Genomic DNA, 18,777 nt, shown 5'->3' with positions numbered 1-18,777 from the left:
ATGAACAAGGTGGCTCCAGAAGTCTCAGAGTACGTACCAGCATCCCCCGTCGATGAAACCTGAGGTTCTTTATATAGAGCTGTGAAAGGTTTGGGCACGCGTACCAAGGTGCATAAGTGTCCTCTGTCCTATCCTAGGTATGCGGCTGTCAGAAAGCTTACCTGTCCTTTCCTAGGTACGCGGCTGTCAGAAAGTTTACCTGACCCATATCGCTACAGTCAAAGCATGCCCTCGATGGGACAGCAGAATCCCCTGTCACAAGATTTGGAGCATGACACACACGTGAAACCTACAGGTTGTCAAAGAAAGAAATCCTCTGGCCTTTTCCTTTGCTCCAAACTTGTAATCCGAGCTGACAGATACCTAAACATCTGACCGGACATCCGCAGTGGTTTACTTGTGCTTTGTGGAGACTAACAAACAGGGGTGCTTTATGACTGCGGTCGGTCAAAAGGTCAGCTCGGTCCACGACCTTTTTAACTGAGCGTCGGAACCCCGATTTGACAGGGTGCCTCCCAACTATAAATGCGAGCCGGCCGGACCCCTCCGGGTACTCGATTCCATCGACCGGCCGGCAGTCCAATCGGACCGGCTGTCTACGGCCGTCCGTCCAGTCGGACCACACTCTCCTCTGGGTGGGCGGCTGTTCCGGTGACTTTCCCTTGGCGTTGACTTTGCAAGAAAAGGGGGGGGCCCACTCTTACTACCGGATCACCTATGATAAGTTATGTGTATGTGTCAATTGTTTAAAGTTATAAACTTTGAAAACTTTTTGATCACCGCTGTTAATGACTTTAAGATGATATTTGTGGGCACATATAAATTTCGGGGCATTTCAGAAACATGTAGCATTTAGAATGAGTTTAATAAGAGTTCTTTAGGTCTATTAATGAGTTTTGACTAAAACTCATTGATTGACCTAGGATATTTGGATTTATAAAAATAAGGTGACATGTAATGAACGAGGATTGTGCAGTGAAGGTATTTATGACGTCCATGTCTAGTTTTGTTATCCTTACGATAAGTTATATTTATGTGTCAAATGCATGTTTTTGAAGATCATAATTTTTGACTTGAATATCAGAATAGAATGTTCTATACACTAAATCGAAACTCATTCATATATCTACTAATACTGTGATAAAGATGACCCCCTCCAAAGTGGTTCAAAACAGTGAAGACTGGCTAACGAGAGGTCAAAATCAAATGGTCAAAGTCGCAAGGTCGGGTGCACTACGAGACTGCGGATTGTGGATGACCGAGCGGGCCTCTAGAGCCAGTCGGACGTGAAAGGCCGATTAGACCATCCGAGCTGTCACCCTTAGCAACTTACAGCCGAGGTCAAGAGCAAAAACAAAGTTACCCGGGGCCACCTTGGCCAATTGGACCTTAGGTCAAATCAGGCATAATGTGCCTCTTTGACGATAGTAAAACCGACTGAAGAATAAGTCGACCGCTTCACCCTGTACAACCAAGTTAGTGATATCTCAGCCAAGTGGCCTCTTGTCGATCTGCAACGGGGCCCACATACATATCTTATTGTACTCTTTTGAAAGTTTGTGCCGCAGACAATAGAGAATGTCTAACAAGTAAACAGTACTTTAGAAGCTTTTAGCTAGTCATATCATAGAGATTTACGTGTTCGCTTTAAGAAAAGTATCAGAGATATTTTTTGATTTATCTTTTCTTAGAAAGCTTTGGAAAATGTATATATACTTTGGGATGCGTGCATAGATACTACAATGATAATATAAAAAAGGGTCTCTATCTATAGGCGAAAGTATGTGATGCTTCATTATTCTACACTCTCTTTGCTGTTGTTGATTGCTACTATTCTTTCCAAACCGAAGACTGATTTGAGTGTCGGAGGGTCAACGTCGGAACTCCTTCCATGACCCAGTACTAATGCTTCTAGTTTTGCAAGACAACACGGACTCTTCTTTCAGTCAACACTAGTATCATGTTTCTAGCTAACTATTTTCTCAGCTTTTAGACACGATTATCTACATTTGTTATCGGATAAAATATAATGACTCATGTATGTTTCAAGCTAAAAACTGCATCATTTAAAGTCCCATGTTTCAAGATACAAAAAAAATATAATTGAAAGTCTTTTAAGAAATTTCAAATAATATTGTCATTGTTTTATATAATATAATTTACTAAAATTAGAAATTATATCGTGCATTTCGAGAAAGAGAACTTTTTTTAAAAAAAATTAATTTATCAAATAATTTTTAAAAAATACAATCCAAATTTAAATTTTAAAATTTCAACTGTCCATACTAAAATCAAATAATTATTAAAATTACTTCCATTAGATAAATTTCAACAAAAGATTATCTCGATATCCATCTAAAAATCGTGAAACACGACAGTAGAAAAACGCATTTGGACAACACGACAGAAGCTGGTGAGTAGGAATAATATACATGGGCATATATAAAAACAAATTGTACGCGTTACGCCATTCAAAGCAGTTCCCAAAATTAATCATGCTAATTAAGCAGGAGAACAATTAATGCACAATATCCGTTTCTTTACACACCTCGATTCAATCCATACAACGTAACCCTATATAAATCTCTCCAAAGGCGAGTCACAAAAATTTCCTCATCCTTCAGCAGTTCTGCAGCGAGGAATTTCAATATCCATGGCCACTTTCACAGTCCCGGATCCTGTTCCTTCTCCATCTGAAGACGCCGAGCGCATCTGGAAGGCTTGCCATGGTAATACAACGAGTTAAATTTCAGTAAATAGCTATACTTCTTTTTTACTTAAACCTCAATCTATCTAGCTTGTTCATGATTCTTTAGGATGGGGAACTGATGAGCAAGCGATAATCAATGTATTAGCACACAGAAATGCAGCTCAAAGGCACCAAATAAGTCTGGCTTTTGAGGAGCAGCACAATGAGAATCTCATCAAGCGACTTGAATCAGAATTATCAGGGGATTTTGAGGCACGCTCCTCCTCAATCAATCTATAGATCTCTCTCTCGGTGTTTTTTTTATGTCTTTTATTTGTAGAGGGCTGTGTATCGATGGATGTTTGAACCACTTGAACGCGAGGCTGTTTTCGCAAACATTGCTCTGAAAAGGAAACTCGATTACCGAGTAATCATCGAAATCGCATGTGTGAATTCACCAAAGGAGCTCTTGGCAGTCAAGGATGCCTACCAAGGTCGTTACAAGCATTGCCTGGAAGAAGATGTGGCAGCCCATACTGTTGGTGATCTTCGCCAAGTATGCGCCGATCGATTTCTTTTTAATGTCTTAAATTTCCATGTTTGATCGACACTTGATATTGTCAATTGCAATGCAGCTCTTGGTTGTACTCGTGAGCACATACAGATACGATGGGGAGGAGATCGACGTGGGTGTGGCGCGGTCGGAAGCCAAGACTATTCAGGTTGCTATCGACGACCACAGCTTCAACCATTCCGAGATCATTCGAATTTTGAGCACTCGGAGCAGGGCACAACTTCGCGCTACGTTTAACCATTACAAAGACGAGTTTGGTGTTTCTATTACTAAGGCAATGGTCGTTTTCAGTCTACATTTTTGGATTCAAACCGATATGGAAGATGGAACTACCTACTGATCATGTATATGTTTTGGTTAGGCTTTCAATGCTAATCCTCCAAATGAGTTTGCACACGCACTGCGAACAGCAATTCGATGCATCATCTCGCCTCTTAAGTACTATGTGAAGGTGACTAGCAAGAAACATGAATTAAGATCATTAATCCAACCTCTTTTCATTTACTGATTGGGTTTGAGAGAACCAATGTTACACTGGAACATGCTATTGGCAAAGAGGTTTCAGGGGATTACAAGGCCTTTCTGCTGGCTTTAATAGGGAACTAAATAAGAATGTTTAGATACTAAATCACAGTAGCTCATCAGTAGCTTTAGTATTGCTGAAAAAAATGAGGATGTGTGGTCATGTTGGATTATTTTGGTTCAATGAAAGACAATCCTACCAATCTTTAGATGTGCAGAGATAACTGTATCATGTGGTAATGATGAATGACTCCATCCTACTATCATGGTAGAGGTCAAGGAAGATCAAAGTCAAGACGGTCAATGGGGAGACGATATCGGTTGATCGGGTGAATCATGCGTCGACCAGGGAGTAAGCTCCGACCCACCGTCTTCGACACAAGGAGCAATCAAACAACCGACGTTCAAATAACGCGCAGAAGCCGAGCCGAGCGGATACCTCATTCAGCCTAGCAACAGACTTGACATTAGCTGAGTACACGGACAGTGGACTTTCGGTCGAGCGGCTATCCCGCTCGACTCAGCAACAGTTCACGCGGACAATGGACTTCCGGTCGAGCGGCCATCCCGCTCGACCCAGCAGCATAGTATTCGGACAGTGAACTTTTGGCCGAGCGGCCATCCTACTCGGACCGACAACAGACAGCACGTGGATAGTGGAATTTCGACTAAGCGGCTGTCCCACTTGGCCCACTAACAGACACAACACACTATCTTTCGACATCATTTTGTGAGCTAGTGCCACAAAATATACGTTACACGTAATATTTATTGTTGCGCTATTGTTCTCGTTGATTCTTTTTCTTACTTCGTCGGAGATTGCCTTGAGCGTCGGAGGGTCATCGCTAGAACCCTTTACCTGGCCCGATACTGACACTCCTTATGTTATAGGTCGGAGTGAAGTCCACCGGAAGTCAACAAGAATATCACATCTCTAACATCCATGTCATCGGACAGGATATTCTACCAATAATTTCTAAGTTCTCGTGAGAACTTACGTTTACATGATTTACCAAAATACGACTTCCTTTACATTTTGACTAAAACTGCAGAAGAAAATAGCACAAAAAGATCACCAGTTAGAGCAAATTACATAACGCAGCGGTAGTTAATAACATCATTAACTACGTTGACATAAATTACCACTTTTAAAAAGTACAGGTTAACGACTAAAATTGTTTATATTATGAATAAAGATCTGGATAATGTTTATTTCGACCTAATTGGGTCGTAAAAGGCCAATCGGCCCATGAATTTCTAAATACCGGAAGTTCTTTCCCTCTCTCGACTCCCCTCCTCTCTTCCTCAAGTCACGCAATTTGATTTGCTCGGAATAGACGAGATGGCGAAGAGACCTCCGACCACCGTGACACGTGAAACCGGCCGGCGACACAGGTATCACCAAATCCCCATCGGATCTCCTCGATTCCAGTCGTCAAAGAGTATCGAGACGACTGGACGACCTACTCCCAGTCGTTCGAACGGCAACAAGAAAACCAAGAAACCTAGCAATGCAACGCCGTCTTCTGAGGATAAACTAACTTCGCCTCCCGTCCCGGCACCCCGCTTCCTTCGAAGGTCTTCTAGATTGGCTTCAGGAGAGGCGAAGAAGAGCGAGAGTGATCCCGGCTCAAGTGGAGGATTCACGAAAGAAATTGCTCCTGATGGGAGGAAGATTAGGGGTTGGAGATCGGTCGAGGCGCCTCAGAATCTGAGGAGGTCCTCGAGGTTGGCATCCATTACGGTCAGGCACGTGAACGCGGGCGGAGTTCTTGGCTTGGTAGAGACGCCTCCGAAGGTGAGGAGGTCATTGAGGTTGCAATCCATTGCGGTTAGGCATGTGAACGCGGATGGAGTTCTTGGTTCGCTAGAGACGCCTCAGAAGCTGAGGAGGTCCTCGAGGTTGGCATCCAGTGCGGTTACGCATGTGAACACGGGCGGATTTCTTGGTTTGGTGGGTGAAGGGAAGGCGGAGGATGTTGCGGAGAGGAAAGGAAGGCGGGACAAGAGAAGGAAAGTTGAACTCTTGGTCGAGGAGAGGAAAGAGGTTGCAGGAGGAGATGGCCAGGTCTATCATGATCGTGCTTCGAAGGATTGGACGGAAGAGCAAGAGAGAGCATTGCAGAGGGCTTACTTGTTGGCGAGGCCTACACCGCATTTCTGGAAGAAGGTCTCCAAAATGGTATTTTGCGCTCTGCTTGCTTAAGTTTTTCAGTCCCTGTCTATCTCTTGGTCACCCTTGCTGCTAGTTCCGTCGACACTAATATGATAGATCTACTAGTTTTATCTTGTGATCCCTTTTTGCGCTCTCTGGTGAAACTTAATGTATAAGCATTAGATAATTCTTATATGACGATCAAAGTACTTCAATTGACAATAAGACCAACGGAGTCTTAGTGTGGTCTTAAACAAATGGAAAACAGAGAATAATTTTTATACCATACTTGCTGGATTTATTTGCCATTTTGTTGGCAAACTAGTATATGTTTCATTTCTTGTTACGTCCCTTCAGTTGTGTTGAGAGCTATCAGAGTTTACTTTTTTTAAGTGATCAGTTTGCAAATTTATCAAATTTACTTTTTCATTATATTTATCACTATTCACAACATCAAAACTTTGTGTCATGCATCTTGTATCCTAAACTAATTTTATGATAAGGATTGGTAAACTAGTAAATCTGTTTGAAATTCCTTTGCAAATCTTACTTAAGTGACATTCTTTCCTGTATTTCAAACGCTTTGCACACTGCTCAATAAATTATTAAGTGTTCTTTCATTGGTTTCAGTACAATGGGAATGTTGACAATTTTCTTGGAGGATGTTAATAGATTCCAAATTCATTTCACTGTCTAATAGATACAACAGTCTTTCTGATCAGAATCTAGGAGTAAATTTAAGCTCCTATCTTTCAGATTGTTAACAAATGAACTTATTAGCATATTTAATATAAGTATGTTATTTATTGACGACATTGTGCTAATTGATGAGTGTGGACCAATAAAATTGAAGGTTGAATTGTGGAATAAATTAAACAAACTAAAAAAGTTATGCAGGACTAAAACTCAGCATATATCAACAACATAAAGAGAATTAGATATCTTGATATACTAATCAACAAGGTGGGGTGGAGGAAGATATCATTAATAAGTAAAGGATGGACAATTTAAATGAAAAGAGTTTCTGGAGTCATGTGATTGTGTCATGTCCTTCGTAGGTTTGAATCAGAATTCTATGATTGTGGCGCTGTTATGCACTACCTATTGTCAGGACATCTGCCATGATGTAAACAACATCGAACTAGTGTACAAGCACCTTTCATATTTCACCATAGGAAAGTGAAATTAAGGAAAGAATACATTTGTAAATTCTAGCATTGTCTTGTAAATTTTAGGTGATACAAAAGGCATGTCAAAGAGTTTTACCATTCAGCACCACTAAAGAGTAGCTTAAAGTCCTGCTTGATTGAATCCATAAAGAGCATCTAAAATGAGTATCGAGTGAAGGCAAGTTATGTACACAATAGCAAAAACATTTTCAACTAGTAGTTATTCTGATTTGTTTTAAGTTTAGCTCAGTTGATTTATTGTTAACTGTTATTTTGTTTCCGATGAATTCCTTATGAAAGGTGTTTTACTCGGAGCTTGTATTCCCTCTTTCCAATATGGTGGATGTACATGATCACCAAAGTAAATAGCAAAAAACTATCTATTTATGACATAAACATGTGAAACCCACTAGAGGATAGAATGTGGCATACTATGGTGATGATTCATGGTCTATATTGCTCACCGACTGACATTACATTGATAGTGATTCCCTTGCTAGAATCACCATACCCAATGCCATATAATTTTGTGTATCCACAGGTACCAGAAAAGTCTGCACAAGAATGCTTTGACAGAATCCATGCCAATTTTGCAACTCCGCCTCAACACCAGCCTCGTTCAAGAGCCAAGAAAGCTGATTTATCTCCAATAGTCCATTTTACATTCGGAGACAAACCTCTAGATGACACAAAGTTGAAATTCAAAAAGGCAAGGAGAAGTAAACGAAGGACTCTTGCCGCCCAAAAGACAGTTAGGCATTTGCTGAGAAAGCATCAATTGGCAGATCAAACCACAGGTGGTGACTATTTCTCACATCTTGAAAACTCTCCAAATGCATCTGCCATTATAATGCCTGCAAATGGAGATCCTGGAACTCCAGATTCTTTGTTTACTACAGGTTTTCTGATGAAGTGCAGTGAGAGGTCTTCCTCAGCTCATAAGAGGCCTTTGTCCAGGTTCAAAACAAATGATGTAGATCCAAGTCCAGAGGTTCTGAAGCGGATTAAGAATGTTGCTTTGCATGAGAGATATATTGATCATCTGCATTGTATAGAAGCAAGAAGAAGGAGAACATACCATGGTAAAGAAAACCATGTCGTTAGTTGCATTAATATGAATGATACCAGGCCACAATCTGGAGTTATAAAAGCTGCGATGGCTACTTTAATGACTGAAGCCCAAGCAGTTATCGGCCATTTTCAGGACAGGCAGGTGAATGCATTGGATTATGATGATGATAGTACTTCTGCAGGGAACTGTAGTTTTGATTTGGATGACGACACATGACCAAATCTTCTTTCACATTACAAGTTCGGCTGTGAAGATGAATTCATCACTATTCAACGCTCAACATCTGGTTGAAGTACAAATCCTTGGAAAAACAAAAAACTTCTGGGTTTCAGTTCCTATAGCTTGAAAATGTGTTTTGTTTTTGCTGGTAGAAGACTAATGAATTTGGATCACCTCTTTTGTCTTTTAGAAATGGATTAGAAGGATTAAGACTTTGAAGTGAAATATAGACGTTCTTTCTTTCTGCTAAATGACATCACAACCCAGAAATGTTCTATAGCCATGATAAGACTTGCAGTCCACTTTTTTTTTGCATAGATCTTCTTCCTTTTTATTTGGCTTAACAAAAAAATGTTTCTTTTTATAACCAAAGAAGAATGTAATAGTAACAATATTGTTCATTTTTTGTTTGAATAAAAATTACCTTAAATCATGTTCAAATAAGACGGAAAGTATAACCAGAGAAATCTTAGATGCCAATCAAACTAAATACCAATTGGAAGTAAATGAAAGTTTAAGATAGAATGAGAAAAAAACACTCAAAAGTTTATTTCAGTCACATTTTCCAAACTAATTTATTATAATATAGATTGTTTAACTTATACATTTTAATTTGTTGTTTTATATTTGATGAACAACCTTCACTATCAATTACATATTTTTTGATGCAATTAACTAACACATGGTTGAGGAAGAAGAAGATGTGGACTGATCAATGACTGGCTTGCCATTATTATTGTCATTGTTGCTGATGTTGTGATATCGAACATTGATGGGGGTAGCCCTTGAGAGTCCTCGTGGTGGGGAAGAACACAAACCTATCTTTCTCAGTTTCCTCCCAACTGCATTAATTATTAACTATGAAAAATTAATTACATTAATTGGAAATTAAAATTTAACTAAGCTGGCACATGAAGCGAGTGATGAGGTAATGGAGGAAGACGGAGATGACGATGTGAGCAAGTTCGTAGCCAGGACAGAGCCGAGATCCTCCGTCGAAGGGCTTGTAGTACGGATACGTAGTAGTTGCTCACTCTTTATTCTGCATCCACCGCATGCAGTTAATTAGTAATTAATTAACCAATTAATTGTAATTAAATTATGCATGATTAACCAACTAATTAATATTCACCAGGTGCCATCTCCAAGGATTGAAGGTCCGACCATCCTTGAAGTAGAGAGGATCAAGATGCACGGCTCGGAACGAGATGAAAACTTTGCACCCCTTCAGGATTGTGTGTGTGTGCGCGCGGTCGAGCGAGCAAACAGATGTGCATCCAAGCGTAGTGGTCGAGCGAGCAAACAGATGTGCATCCGAGCAAGTGAGAGATCGGCTGGGCGAACGAGCATCCGCGACTGGACGGGCAAAGCCTAGAATTATGCTGGGCGAGCGCACTGCGCGAGTGGTCGACCGTGTTGATCGACCGAGCGAGCTAGCGGTCAGTCGAGCGAAGACCAAAAAGCAACCAAACGAAGGAGCGAGCGACCGAGCGAGATAGAGGTCGGTCGGGAGAACAGACTGAGTGAACTTGCAATCGGTCGGACGAGCGAAGAAGAAGGCTTCTGCCATCGAGTTGGATGCTTCTTGCCGAGCGAGTTGAAGGCCTCTGCTGAGCGAGTTGGTGGGCGAACAATTGAGTGAAGTGATCGGCCAGGAGAAGCCTAGAAAGCGGTCAGACGAGTGAGCGCCCGAGCGACCGAGGCCTGCGATGAACGCAGTTTCCTTGAAACAGATTCACCCCACCTCGGTTGTGCTTCGAGGCTTTCTTTGGTCGTCTGTTTCCCAAGATACAACGACTAACTACGATCCCCACCAAGCATTGGTGGTCTCGGCGATGAGAGGTACTTGATTGCTATCACGGGCACTTCACCGAGCAAGAAATGCACGATAGAGTTGGAGGGGGAATGTAAGTGAAGAGCTTCAGCTTTTCGTGTGTATAACCTTTTACCATATAATCGCAACCTCCTTATATAGGAGCTCAGATCAACAACAACGTTAATGATCATTAATCACCGAGATATGAAATGCTAACGTTTCACTCTCTGCATTAACCTTCAATTTAATGCATCAGTTACAAGCAATAAAAGGTTTATTGTGGCAAAATGTTGGTTGTTCCACTTAGACAAATTTTACCCAGACCGAGCGAGATGGAGGTCGGTCGGGCGAACAAACTGAGTGAACTTGCAATCAATAGGATGAGCGAAGAAGAAGACTTCTGCCGATCAAGTTGGATGCTTCTTGTTGAGCGAGTTGGAGGCCTCTGCCGAGTGAGTTGGCGGGTGAACAATTGAGCGAAGCCTAGAAAGTGGTCGGACGAGTGAGCGCCCGAGCGACCGAGGCTTGCGATAAATGCAGTTTCATTGAAACAGATTCACCCCACCTCCGACTGTGCTTCGAGGTTTTCTTGGGTCGTTTGTTTCCCAGGATACAATGGCTAACCGCGATCCCCACCAAGCACTAGTGGTCACGGCAAACTGAGAAGTACCCTATTGCTATCACGGGCACTCCCCCCGAGCAAGAAGTGCACGATAGAGTTGGAGGGGAAACATAGGTGGAGAGTTTCAGCTTTTCGTGTGTGTAACATTTTGCCATATGATGACAGTCTCCTTATATAGGAGCTTAGATAAATGGGCAAAAATTTTGCCCTAACCGGTTCGGCATTCGTCGCACGCAGGTCGTGCTCACACAAAAGTTAACTTAATTCAGTACAATCCAAGCCTTGGATATACACCCTCCTACATACCCACGCGTGAGAGAGAGTCTCTCCTTATGTATTTATTCACATCATCAAAGCATGTGAATCAATATAAACTAATCAATTTATCTTGAAACTCTTAATGTGAGACTAAGATCCCATTTACAATAGAATTACTTTCCTCTACCATCTTTTCTCCATTCACGTATATTGAATAGTAATTAATATATACCTTGGAAATGGATGCCTGTCATGGTGCGTTTGAAGACTCCGCTCATAATGTTGGCCACTCGAAGTCTCGTTGATCACCTGCTAATGCGTGATGCGCATGCGTTCGTCAGAGAAAGTCAAAACAAATTTAATTTAGTAAAATTGTATCATTCTTTTCGGCCGGCTGAAAGAGATCGGATATTATATATAGAGACGAAAACCATAAATTAATTTTCATTAATTCAATTTCTACGATGCGACTTTGACTGGTCAGTCTGGTGCACTGACGGGAGTTGGCACTGGATTTCCATCCAAATTCCGAACCCCTTAACCTTTTTTCAAAATAATATGATTTAAGTTATTTGGATTTCGATTTGTTTTAAAGTTTGTTAATTTAATTAACTTAACCGCTTAACCCTCTTCCTTTGATATTCAACAAAAAAATAAGAATAGATATTAAGCAAAAGATGTGCTAAGAAAAGTAAAAAAGAAATGAAATTTGTACAATAAATAGTTTTCAGGATTACTCGAGGGAGGAAAAATGTATAACGGTAAAAAATTTTCAAAAAATATATTTTATAAAATATATTCAAAGATAGTTTTGAAACTTAACTTATTAAAAATTTTAAAGTTAAAAAAAATAGTTTTAAAAAGAATCTTTTCAAAAAAAATTTCAAAAGTTTTCACGATATTTTGTAACGGAGAAATTTTTTTTTAAAATATTTTTTAAAACAGATTTTAAACACAATATATTAATATTTTCACAAACTAAAAAAGTTAAAATTCTTCTAAAATCTACTAACTTTATTAACTTTAGGGTTGCCAACAAAATTTTGAAAATGCCAACTTCTCAAAAAAAAAAAAAAAAAAAAAAACTTTAAGGGCTGTGTTTTGATGAATGTTTTATATCGTTACAATTGATAAGAACAGATACTATACTTGATCTTAACCAAAAGACTGAGAAAGGTATTGTTTTATATCGTTACAAGCATTGCCTGGAAGAAGAAGTGGCAGCCCATACTGTTGGTGATCTTCGCCAAGTATGCGCCGATCGATTTCTTTGTAATGTCTTAAATTTCCATGTTTGATCGACACTTGATATTGTCAATTGCAATGCAGCTCTTGGTTGCACTCGTAAGCACATACAGATGCGATGGGGAGGAGATCGACGTGGGTGTGGCGCGGTCGGAAGCCAAGACTAATCAGGTTGCTATCGTCGATCACAGCTTCAACCATTCCGAGATCATTTGAATTTTGATTTTTGAGCACTCAGAGCAAGGCACAACTTCGCACTACGTTTAACCATTACAAAGACGAGTTTGGTGTTTCTATTACCAAGGCAATGGTCATTTTTAGTCTTCCTTTTTGGAGTCAAACCGATATGGAAGATTGAACTACCTACTGATCTGTATATATTTTGGTTAGGCTTTCACTGCTAATCCACCAAATGAGTTTGCACGCGCACTGCGAACAGCAATTCGATGCATCATCTCGCCTCATAAGTACTATGTGAAGGTGACTAGCAAGAAACATGAATTAAGATCATTGATCCAACCTCTTTTAATTTACTGACTGGGTTTGGTCGATATGAATTGGCTGTGATTTGTAGGTTCTTCGCCGTGCAATCTGCAGCAAGAATACCGATGAGGATGCGCTAACTCTCGTTGTTGTGATGCATGCGGAAAGGATTTGAGGATGATCAAGGAGATGTTCTACAAGAGAACCAATGTTACACTGGAACATGATACTGGCAAAGAGGTTTCAGGGGATTACAAGGCTTTTCTGCTGGCTTTAATAGGGAACTAAATAAGAATGTTTAGCTACTAAATCACAGTACGTCATCAGTAGCGTTACTATTGCTGAAAAAAATGAAGATGTGTGGTCATGTTGGATTTTGGTTCAATGAAAGACAATCCTACCAATCTTTAGATATGCTTAATTACTAATTTTTTTTTGAAAGAGATAAATGTATATTGATTCTACCAATAGTTTCTAGGTTCTCGCGAGAACTTACATTTACATGATTGACCAAAATACGACTTCCTTTACATTTTGACTAAAACTGCAGAAGAAAATAGCACAACAAGATCACCGGTTAGAGAAAATTACAAAACGCAGCGGTAAGTAACATGAGATCCAGTGAGCTCTCCTTCATAGGTGACCTTAACAATCTGCCCTTTCTTCAACCCATGATACCGAGAAACTGGATCACTCTCGAGCATACGAGGAAACTGCAATACAAACATCTTATTGCATTAGGTAAATGTGAGTTTTTTATGGATAGAAAGAAAGTATGCCGTGACTTTTTTATGGATAGAAAGCAAGTATGCCATATTGCCATTGATGTTTGCCAGCTTCTGTATTCTTATTGAGAAACGTAAATGAAATAATTATATGACAAAACTTTACTCGATAAACAATCAGTGCCACATGAAATGAACCTAATATCCCTTATTCTATGAAGTGTTTTGTGATACCGTCCAGATGTAACCTCACCTATCACTGGGACTTGGCAGATCAAAATCAAACTATGTAGATGCCCATGTCCAATACAGTGAGTCAATCTTATTCCGCAAGAAATATCAACTATCGGAAATCGACTACAAGCCTACATGAATATTTCCTCCATCTTTTAGTTCATGGAAAGAATCATGTTTTTTAAGATCACTAAATAATATTAAGCAGATTTTACTTTGATCTTCTCTCTCAAGCATTCAACTCCAATTTATTCACTTTATGTGACTAAAGAACCTAGGAAGTTATCTTTGACATGTCCATCCTATTTTAATCTATTCTCTCATTTAGTTTATCTATTGGAAATACATCCAAGTATTATTGATCCGGGCCGAAAATCGTGGAGATGGCTAGCTGAGGATGTGACTTTTGTGTTGACTAGATGTAGACTTCGCTTTGCTTTGCAATGCAAGAAACATTAGTACCGAATCAGGGAAGGAATCTCCGGCGTTGCCCCTCCGACACTCAAGTTAGTCACCGGAAATATGGAAGAAAATGGAGCAACATTAAACACCGGCATGAATAGTGAATAACGCGTATCTCCGCTGGTACATGGACCCCCTTTATATAGAGCACCCCAACAGACGACGTGCACGCTCCTCGATGTGTGGGCACATTCTCTAAATTGTCCTATGAAAGGACTACCTTAACAGGGCATGCAATGCCTGATGAGATTGTAGAAGTTTTCGTCGTACGATCCGCCTGTTGACCATGCCTCGTTATCAACGACATTATCTCCCAAAGGGATATATATGAGAGGGGTTCCATTGTTTGGCCAAGGATCCCCGCCCAATCGACCTCTGTTGTTCCCCTGCAATGATTCGGTTTGGTAGATTGTTTCCGCCCGATCAGACTAACGCTCCAGTTGTCCCAACGTTTCTCTGCTATGTGACGAGCGCCTGATGATCTTGACTATACGGGCGTTCTGCTTGGACCAACCCTTTGCTGGTCGGGCGCTTCATGCCCGATCAGCCACTGCAGTAGAGCTCTGCTCGGCTCCCCTTTGGTGAGCTAGTTGGTTCTCTGACGTTGACTTCCTTGACTTTAACTTCCACGTTGGCTGCTACCCCATCCTTTAACCCACACTTGGTGGGCCCCTTTTATCACCGCATCAATTATGAATTATAATTGGCACGATGAGTGAACAATCAAGTGGAACAAGTAGTTGGTAGGTAATTCATGCTGGTAAGTGTTGAACACGTTGGATGTTAAGTTGAATTCAAGGAGGCTTATGGCTACAGATGGGAACATGTTTTAATATATTACGTACGCCTTATATGCACTTCTGGGAACACACACAAGGCACTTGTGTGCAAGACTCATTCTTTTGACTCATACAAAATCTCAAGCCATATACCTATGAGACACCTCGTGTTAGGATGTCAAATGCAACATCATTGGAATACTAAGGCGAGCATTATGGTACTCAAACTTGGGTGGGCATGCAGTGCTGCTCTCAACGGGGCAAGAGTGCACAAAGAAACCAATTGGTCCGAACATGCGACGATCTACCAGTATATAATTGAAGGTTACAAATGTTATAGTTAATTGTGATGATACCACTAGTAATGTATTGTTAAAGGCTGTTGGTTTGGTGTTGTTGGTAGCTGTTGGATTGCTTGTTTAATGATGTTGTTGCATTATGTTGGTAGTCAATAATCATATATATGCATTAGTGTTTGTTGAAGTCCAACTCAACATCTATGTTGTCGCCTCCAATTTCACGTGCAGACTTTGATAGCAATGTTAGTTAGCGGAGATTAACCTCCGACACTTTTATTTAGGGATGCATTGCTGTTAATTATGATAGATGAAGACGTCAAAATATCTGTAGTTTGTTTAGCACATTAGATTCGATATGTTCAGCTTTTGTAATAGGTGATTATATCGTAGATGAATTAGGGTGTTGTGAATTGTTGTTTAGGTCACCCTGTCGTAGGCATATCTACAGTTTAGTGGATTAACCCTAGTTGAGAATAGGAAGACATGTTTTCTATTTTCACAATTACCATTTTAGCAAGAAATTCCTTTCTGATTATTTATGGAAACCTTATGTAGTAGCGGATACACAATTGGTATTCCAGAGCCATCCAGCTATATCCAACAAGGAACCAGTATGGGTAAACATTGACACTATACCTTCACTTGAAAGTTCAATGACAAACACACACATTATTGAGAGGAGAGAAAAAGAATAAAAGGATAAGAAGTACCTTAAGATGACTTTTTCTAGAAAAAAAACAAAGGACAATAACTTGGACAATGAAACATGATTGGATAAACAGAAAGCACATTCATAAAAATAAAATAAAATAAAATGGCCAAAAAGAACACTAGAAATTTAACATATACCAAGAAAAATTGTAGAAAACATAAGTCAATAAAAGCAAAAATGGCCATTATTTTTAAATTTAGTAACTTGAAATTTTAATTTGCTTTTACCTGACTTTCACCCACGTTGTACTTCTTCAGTAGGTCTTGTTTCTCATCTGTAGTTAGTAATTCATGTTTTGGCATCAAAACATGCTTTGTGATATTGACCAGCAATTCAGTTATCTGAGATCATTGAGCAGATTAGGCATCAGAATATCAACAAAAGTCCTCCAGTGCAGAACTTATTTTTATAGAACAAGAAAAGAATAAGACAGATGGAAGAAGCCAACCGTTAAATGCTCCATGATAACTTGTGCAAAAAAAAAAAATGATAACATGAACGTTTTCTTTGGACCACGTTCATGTTTAATAGAGTACTTGGCAGACCCCAAATAGTTGGACTTATGGTTTGTTGTATATTGGCCCTTTGTTCTTTCAAAGACCTGTTTACTTTCTTTTCAAATATAGCTTTCTAAGCCTAGTGGACATCAAAAAAGTTATTTAGAAGCACAGTTATAAACATAAGGTTTGCTGTGCTGTGACATGGTAGTCTAGAATAAGATCTGGCATCAACTCTCAAGTGGTTCAAGTTTTACTTAATGTGCTCTTTTGTTGCTCAGAAAAATCCATATTGTATTGAAAGGGAATTTGTAACTAGTATGCTTCAGGACAAAGGTGTTTTTTTTCCTTCAATAATTGAATGCTTTATTGCTTTGAGAGTCTTTTGTTAGTGGTGTAGAAACTTGATGTAAACTAATCACTATAAGATTCTATCCTCTAATATCAATCATCAGTCTTCAAGTTCTTCACTAATAAAAAACATAAAAGTTAGTACTTAAGGAAAAACATAGAATCCGAAATATAATTATCAAATATATTCTTAGTTAGGTTGTAGGCTCTTAAAATCCTATGTTTCAAACCTACAAGCTGATCCCATAAAGATTTCGCAAGTCCAAAGTAGGAAAGAGATCCAGAAAACCTTGCATATAGCATGTTACTTGCAAAAAGCATGTTCAATTTAATTTAGACACTTATCCTAAAATGTTAACCTTTCAGAAAAGAACTCAAATCATACTAATATTGTGGATCATGTCAAGGGATAAGCATTCAATAGCATCTGTTGAAACTGGATCGTAACACAAGAACATTGGAAAATTATCTACAAGCTTTTGTTGAAAGACACAATCTGTATCCTGCATAAAATCTATTAAAACATTTCAGATGCTAAACAAGTCAATAAAGTATGATCACAGAAGATACTAGATAACATGAATAATCATGTAAGCAGAAAAAGTCTTAAATTTATTTCCTAAGAATTCCCAAAAATAAGGAGTGAAATTAAAAACATATAAAAAGAGCAGGCAATCGAAATCACTTGGAAAATCTCCACTTTGATCTTAGAAATCTCTTTAACGCCATCTCTGGCTTTGGATGTCATTTTACTTTGTAATACCAAGATTAAATTAGTCAAGTTTTCTTGTTTGACGGCGCCATACATCTCACGGAGAGTTGACAACTTGAAAGGCTCAGTTCCAAAAAAGATTACCAGAAGCTGGAAAATGCATAAAATTTATTAGTGTGATATAGGTAGAAAGTATGCGTTAATTGATAAAAATGTAAACATATAGTATTTTAAGAAACAGAAAAAGGAAGGCATCTCAAGAATGACCAAAGGAAAAGAACAATCATGAACTCCACAGAAAGAATTTGTTTGAGGTTTGACAGAGAATCTAATAAGGGTAATAAGAAGTTATTAAAACTGTAAATGCAATGAAGAATCAATTGGACGCTAACAGCCAAGATAAAACAATGCTAAAGCCTTTGAGTAAGGATCTAACCACATAAAGTTTAATGTTAAAATTAATTCCCTCAACTTCTAATACAACATTCATGGCATCATCCAGAACTCACTGACTACTTCATTATACATCCTCTTCTGTATTCATGAAATATTTTCCCACTTTACTAGGCCCTTGATGGGTTGTAAGGGAAATAAGCAGGCACACCTTCTTAGGGGGGCTGCCTTTGCAAGGGATGCTCAGGGAGATCCTGAGGTCGTCAAGCTTCGGTTGATCACCGAACTTAGAGCGGAAGGCGGGAAGGGTGAGGGCGAGTTCGTCGTCTGGAACAGGGAAACCTCGGTCGCGGATCATCTCGAGTAGGGTGCGTCGCGCGAGGAAATATCGGTGGCTCTCCACCGAACCACGGTCCACAAACGAGCTCAGGCACTCCGGCACAGCCGATCCTTCACCTGATTCCGTATCGGCCATCTCCGCTTCCATCTCCGCCTCCATCTCGTCAAATGGATTCGGAGCAGCACAGCGCAGGTAGATGCGAGAAGCCGAAAAAGCGGCAGCGAACGAGTATCTAGTTTCCTTTGCGAACGCAGAAGTCGAGCTGAGAAGGGCCAAGAACGACGTCTCGAGTCGCGTTCAAAGACTAGGGCAATTTCATGGGCCTGGGCCGAAGCCTGGTCCTCGGCCTGGGTTAGCTCGCGTAGGGCCCGATCTGGCATGGGTACAAATCTCATTAATAATAAAAAAAACATAAATATAAAGTAAAAAAAAACAAGAAATGATGCCAA

The 18,777-nt window shown here is 39.8% G+C and overlaps 2 protein-coding genes and 2 pseudogenes across 3 annotated transcripts; 2 read left to right on the top strand and 2 right to left on the bottom strand.

Moving 5' to 3' along the window:
• The first annotated feature begins 2,653 nt into the window (after nucleotides 1–2,653).
• On the top strand, nucleotides 2,654–13,112 carry LOC122008547 (annotated as a pseudogene).
• On the top strand, nucleotides 5,090–8,641 carry LOC122008546. 2 transcript variants are annotated; one of them, XM_042564309.1, is made up of 3 exons: nucleotides 5,090–5,967; nucleotides 7,651–7,906; nucleotides 8,009–8,641. In XM_042564309.1, the coding sequence occupies exons 1-3, from the start codon at nucleotides 5,128–5,130 to the stop codon at nucleotides 8,395–8,397; spliced, it is 1,485 nt and encodes a 494-aa protein (XP_042420243.1). In that variant the 5' UTR covers nucleotides 5,090–5,127; the 3' UTR covers nucleotides 8,398–8,641. The 2 variants fall into 2 exon arrangements, with proteins under 2 accessions (XP_042420243.1, XP_042420242.1); XM_042564308.1 differs by having other exon boundaries at nucleotides 7,651–8,641.
• LOC122013079 lies at nucleotides 12,186–12,276 on the bottom strand (annotated as a pseudogene).
• Nucleotides 13,113–13,277: 165 nt separating the features above from the next.
• Nucleotides 13,278–18,596, bottom strand: LOC122011881 (DNA-directed RNA polymerase V subunit 5A-like). Its single transcript, XM_042568303.1, has 4 exons — nucleotides 18,200–18,596; nucleotides 17,569–17,745; nucleotides 16,263–16,376; nucleotides 13,278–13,537 (listed from the first exon to the last, which is right to left on the bottom strand). The coding sequence occupies exons 1-4, from the start codon at nucleotides 18,485–18,487 to the stop codon at nucleotides 13,412–13,414; spliced, it is 705 nt and encodes a 234-aa protein (XP_042424237.1). The 5' UTR covers nucleotides 18,488–18,596; the 3' UTR covers nucleotides 13,278–13,411.
• Between the last annotated feature and the right edge of the window lie 181 nt (nucleotides 18,597–18,777).

The sequence above is a fragment of the Zingiber officinale genome, chromosome 8A, assembly GCF_018446385.1.
Source record: "Zingiber officinale cultivar Zhangliang chromosome 8A, Zo_v1.1, whole genome shotgun sequence".
Classification (NCBI taxonomy): Eukaryota; Viridiplantae; Streptophyta; class Magnoliopsida; order Zingiberales; family Zingiberaceae; genus Zingiber; species Zingiber officinale.
The sequence above is the reverse complement of the archived record's forward strand: the minus strand, read 5'-3'. Positions and strand labels throughout refer to the sequence as shown.

What these genes read in the sequence shown, in the direction of transcription:
- LOC122011881 (XM_042568303.1), bottom strand. Translation starts at nt 18,487, where the DNA reads ATGGAGGCGGAGATGGAAGCGGAGATGGCCGATACGGAATCAGGTGAA. An exon ending in AAGGCAGCCCCCCTAAGAAG is followed by an intron (nt 17,746 to 18,199) that starts GTGTGCCTGCTT and finishes TGCATTTTCCAG; the next exon opens with CTTCTGGTAATCTTTTTTGG. An exon ending in ACAACGTGGGTGAAAGTCAG is followed by an intron (nt 13,538 to 16,262) that starts GTAAAAGCAAAT and finishes TTTGTATTGCAG; the next exon opens with TTTCCTCGTATGCTCGAGAG.
- LOC122008546 (XM_042564308.1), top strand. Translation starts at nt 5,128, where the DNA reads ATGGCGAAGAGACCTCCGACCACCGTGACACGTGAAACCGGCCGGCGA. An exon ending in GGAAGAAGGTCTCCAAAATG is followed by an intron (nt 5,968 to 7,650) that starts GTATTTTGCGCT and finishes GTGTATCCACAG; the next exon opens with GTACCAGAAAAGTCTGCACA.